Source organism: Geospiza fortis, unplaced genomic scaffold (genome assembly GCF_000277835.1).
Source record: "Geospiza fortis unplaced genomic scaffold, GeoFor_1.0 scaffold224, whole genome shotgun sequence".
Lineage (NCBI taxonomy): Eukaryota > Metazoa > Chordata > Aves > Passeriformes > Thraupidae > Geospiza > Geospiza fortis.
The window spans coordinates 44,576-46,119 of record NW_005054448.1 but is presented as its reverse complement, the minus strand read 5'-3'; the positions used below and the strand labels follow the sequence as shown (position 1 = coordinate 46,119).

General features: G+C 59.5%; 1 protein-coding gene across 1 annotated transcript in view; it reads left to right on the top strand.

The window, feature by feature from the left end:
* Positions 1-1,544, top strand: part of NIPSNAP1 (nipsnap homolog 1) — a gene marked incomplete at its 5' end in the record, with an annotated part of 3,353 nt that overhangs the window by 333 nt on the left and 1,476 nt on the right. Inside the window, 3 exons of the mRNA XM_031062452.1 lie at positions 60-105; positions 347-482; positions 1,321-1,397. Of these exons, the coding sequence (XP_030918312.1) occupies positions 60-105; positions 347-482; positions 1,321-1,397 (259 nt within the window). The remainder of the gene's footprint in view (positions 1-59; positions 106-346; positions 483-1,320; positions 1,398-1,544) is intronic.

The window sequence follows — 1,544 nt, the reverse complement described above, 5'->3', positions numbered from 1 at the left end:
GGGACCCCCATTCCCGTGTCCCTGCCCCTGTTCCCAGCCCCTCTCTCCTGTCCCTGCAGTTCACAACGTGAAGCCGGAGTGCCTGGAAGCCTACAACAAGCTGACGTGAGCACACTGAGGGGCCTTCCCAGCCTCCCAGCGGGGTTTTGGGGTGCTGTTCTGGACTGCCAGGGGTGGGAGAGCTCCTGGAGCTCCTGGGTGGATCTGTGTCCCCGTTCTGTGCCTCAGTTTCCCTCCCTGTGCAATGGATGCACAGCCCAGGCTGTGCCAGGTCCTGTTTGGGAGGGCACAGAGGGGCACTGGGGGCATTTGGGGTGCTGCTCCCCACCCCTCTGTGCCCCCACAGAGAGGAGGTGCTGCCCAAGCTCCATTCAGACCCCGACTACCCCTGTGACCTGGTGGGCAACTGGAACACGTGGTATGGCGAGCAGGACCAGGCAGGTGAGGCCAGGCAGCCCCTGCTGCCACAGGCAGAGCTCCTGGTGGGGTTTTGGGGCGCTGCTCCCCTTCTGTTGCAGTGTGGTTTTATACTTTGTGACACTTTGTAACAGGTTGGGTTTTGTATTTTTCCCAAATGGTTTATCCCAGATTGTACCCCCTCCCTGTACCTGTGTAATCCCTCTCCTTTGCTGAGATCACCCCCAAACCCCCACCCTGGCTCTCTGTCTGTCTCTCACCATCCCATCCCCTCCATCCAGAACTTTCTGTCCAGGACGTCGAGTGATCAGCCAGAGGCCAGGGGTCAGCCCCCCAAGCCTTGCCCCATATGCTGTTCTAAATGTCTATCCCCCAGTACCCATCCCTCAGGGTCACTTATTGGTCAGTAAAACGTTATCTACTTTCGGTTTCCACCTTCCTTTAAACGTAACCTTGGCACATCTCCCGGGGCTGTTGGCAGGAGGCCCCCTGAGGTGTAGGGGCTCCTTTGTGACTCCTAGAATAAAACCTTGGATTAACCCTGCTAAGAGCCGGCCCTTTATCTTCTACCGATGTCTCTGGTGTCTCTTCTGCTGCAAAGGCGACCAGCCCAGCTGCCCTCAGCACCCTCGGGGCACAGAGAGTGTCTCCCCGCTGTCGGCCGTGTCGGGGCTGCCCCTCGGTGTCTGCCGACTCGGGACTGGCCGAGGGTTCCTGAGAGGCTCCCAGAGGGACTGAGACAACGGCAGGGTCCTTTGGTGACACTGCCACTGCTGGTTTGAGTCCCTGGAGCAGCCTTTGCCCCTCCAGGCAGTGTGTCAGGATGTGCAGGATGTGTGTGCCCCGACTGCAGCCCATCAGGCAGGGTGCCCTGAGATCATACTCCCTTTCTTCTCGTCCCAGCTGATCCGGGATTACTCCACTCCGCCCAATGAGGAGCTGTCACGGGACTTGGTGGCCAAGCTGAAGCCACACATCAGGTGAGGGCTCCTAGTGCCAGAGCAGAGGGACCAAAGCTCCACAGAGTGTGGTCCATTGTTCACATCTCTGGGTTGGTGTCCACCCAAACTTTGGCTGGCTTCCCTAGGCTTCTGCCTTCCTGCCCACCCTGCCTCTCCCTGCCCTGG